This window comes from Dendrobium catenatum, unplaced genomic scaffold, assembly GCF_001605985.2.
Source record: "Dendrobium catenatum unplaced genomic scaffold, ASM160598v2 fragScaff_scaffold_1028, whole genome shotgun sequence".
Lineage (NCBI taxonomy): Eukaryota > Viridiplantae > Streptophyta > Magnoliopsida > Asparagales > Orchidaceae > Dendrobium > Dendrobium catenatum.
The window spans coordinates 1,410,744-1,414,030 of NW_021319490.1; the positions used below are offsets into that span (position 1 = coordinate 1,410,744).

General features: G+C 35.4%; 1 protein-coding gene across 1 annotated transcript in view; it reads right to left on the reverse strand.

Annotated features, from left to right (window-relative positions):
- LOC110113274 (DExH-box ATP-dependent RNA helicase DExH11) overlaps positions 1–1,401 on the reverse strand; it is a gene marked incomplete at its 5' end in the record, with an annotated part of 74,109 nt that extends 72,708 nt beyond the window's left edge. Inside the window, 1 exon segment of the mRNA XM_028698015.1 lies at positions 1,348–1,401. Coding sequence (XP_028553848.1) covers positions 1,348–1,401 — 54 coding nt within the window.
- Between the last annotated feature and the right edge of the window lie 1,886 nt (positions 1,402–3,287).

Genomic DNA, 3,287 nt, shown 5'->3' on the forward strand with positions numbered 1-3,287 from the left:
TTGGTTAGGTTACTTGCAAATTCAAGTATTTCCTATCACAATCTTCCATCTCCCACCACCAAACCTTCAAACCCTAACCCTAACCCTAACCCTAATTGTAGCCGTCAGCCACCCTATCTCCCTCTTAGCCTCCAAAATTCAAATCTCCACATTACTTCTTTCCTTTTTCCCTATAATTCACTTTGGGAAAGCTTTCAATCCAATCAACCAATCAAAATTTGAGATTTGAATTATTTCCTAAAATAGAGTTCTATTTTAGGAAACTTCTCCAATCAAATCCAAATCAAATTTAAATTGGATTGGAATTAATTTCCCCTCCTTAATTTGGAGTTCCCAAAGAGGCAAGCACTAAAAACTTTTCCCCAATCCCCTTTCCCCCTCTTGAAGCCGTTGGCCCCCTCTCTCTCTACCCGCCCCTCCTCTCTCTCCAATCCCCTTGAATTGTTTCCAAAGGAGAAACCTAATTCTTGGAAACTTTCAATCCCTTCTCCCTCCCACTACGATCAACTTACGGATTAAAACTTGAATCTCCCTTCATCCCTCCACCTCTCAAAATCTGAACCCTAAATTCCCCAACCACCCTAGCTTGACCGGCCCTTCTTACCCTCCTCTTTTTCTTGAATTTGCTTGAGAGAACCCTTCTCTAGCAAAATAACTTCTCAAGGGCATCAAAGAATCATCTCTTCGTGTTCTTCTCCTCATGAATGATTGATCTGGAGCGTGACTACGGCTTCATCTACAACACCCAAGGACAAGTGGACATTCTCCAATCTTCATTCTTCAACATCACTCCGGGGCTTGACCAAACCGTGGAGGAACACGTGGAAAGTATCATCCACACCCTAGCCGCCGTCATTTAGTGGAAGATCGCTTCCATTTAGTGGAAGATTACTTCTAATCCTTGATAAGGGTAAGCCAGACCATCTAATATGTATCTTCCTAGTCTACGTCTCGATTGTAAGAATATTTGGATTCATGAAAATCATGGTAATCGTTCTCCACTAAAGCTTAGTGTTTAGTAGAATTGTGTGAGGAATCTTTCATAGTACTGCTATTGTTAAGTTAGGGATTTCTTGTTGAAACCTATCTTGTATGCAACGTTAAGAGTAATTGGTTGTTTTGTGGCTTTTACTTTTTGCAAGTAGAATGGCCTAAGCTAGTGTTTATCGCTCTATGTGTTTTAATTCATGTTTGAATCACCATCAAGATTTAATTAATTTGCTTTTAATCATTAAACGTGCAAAATCCTTATCTAAATCATAAATTCATATATGTCCTGCATCATATTTCAACCAACCAAAATTAATCATCAAAACCAAAAAGCATTACAAAAGTGGATATACTTACAGTCCGTGCTGGAGCATTGACCCCCATGGCAAATGTCTCTGTGGAGAATAACACCTAATAAAAGAAAAAGAACATTACTAACTAGTTTATTAAATAAAACTTACAAATAATAATATTATCAAATTCCAAGTTAAAACGCAAAAGTCTCACCCCAGCATATAAATGAACATTTAGAAATTGTTTTGACAAAAAAGAAATCAAATTAGAGTTGATATATCAAATTGATTACTGACAAGAAAAACTGTTATCAGCTATAACTTAGCAAATATGCTAATTGACTAAACTAGACAGTGCAACCTAGAAGGTGAAGAAAGACATAAAAACTGTTAAGGATAGTAATCATTCAACCAATTCTAACTAATTTATCATGAGCCAAAAAGCTCTACCCGAACTTAAACAAAACCTACTGACCCAATGACTGTAACCCAAGTCAAAAAGTCAAATCACCATATTAATTTTAATTTTTTAGCTTGAATCTAGTCAAATGCATGCCAGCTCAACTTGACCCACTAAAACTTCACTAACATTACACTATGTATATATTCCATCGCCTATATTAATGATGAGCATAGATATTTAATTTAACTGCATGTATGCATGAATTTACACACATTCATCAACCAAGGTAGGGACCTAAATTTAATCCAAACTAAGCCGATATTGGATTGTAGGATTGGATTTGCATGCAAAAAACGTCCCACAATTATTTCAATGCGGGTTTGCTAAATAAAAATAATAGCATAAACTTACACTAGCTCAAAAAAGAAAAGCATGGCTCTTTTCTAAGATATAACTACCAAAAATAAATAAAATATCTTTTAAAAAGTGTGACTATATTTACCTACACAATATTTTCATGGAAATCCAAGAATAACAATCCCTCATGATTGGAGTTTTGCAAAAAGATTTGCCCATAACAAAGTTAATCCCTTGCGTAGTACTTGACAGAAATGATTGGAAAATAATGAAATTCATAACTGAACCCAAACCATTGGCAGAAGTTCTTGTTGATGTTAGTTATTGATCCTTTCCTCCACGTCTTCAACGTATCATCAATTAACGTCGAACTCTGCACTAAAAGAATTGGCCTACCGAGTGATCTACCTCCAAGAAGAAAAATCAAAAACAAACATCCAAAAAAGAATAGTTGGCAGACTTATTTTTCAAATTAAGTCTCTTTATACTTCTTATCGACTGGAGGTGAAAAAAACTATTGTAAGTCAACTTAATGGGCTAATAGCAATTGCTCACACTTAAGAGAGGATATAAGCAATCACCACACAAAAAAAGTAAATTAAGTTGGATAACTGATTAGACACATCTTCTATTGGTTGGTCAATGCATCACATGAAGAGGGTGGTCATTGGAGAGTGAACACGCATCTTCTAAGGATTGGATAAAGCATGAACATATAGTCATGAAAGCCATTAGTACTAGATGACCTAGGTTATGATATTGTCTAGTCATCCTCAATACAATTAGAAAAGTAATAGAGTCGAGCTAGCCGTAAATATGTTAACTGAGTTCAAAAATTGGTTTCAATAAGTATTGAATTTGAGCTCAACCTTTTAATTAAGCTTGTTAGAAAGACAATCTTAGATTAAAAACTTGTTTTTCGACTCAAACGTTTTTAAGTACGTTCATTAAATGTATCTTAAAATTGCCCACACATTTAGAAATTATTTAAAGTCTATTGCATGCATTACAAAAGTTCTAAATTTCTTGAATCCAAGCCACCTCAACTCTTCTTCCAAGCATGGTTGGGAAATCCTCCAAGCATTCATACTCCCAGAATCTTCTTCCTCCAAGCATCCTTTAACCTTGACTTTCCTTCCCGAAGTAGGTGTAATGAGTGGGGAATAACATATCTTTCCTTTCTGTTAATGAAAGTGTCAAATCCTTATGTTACAACAACAACAACATCAAGCCTTTATCCCACT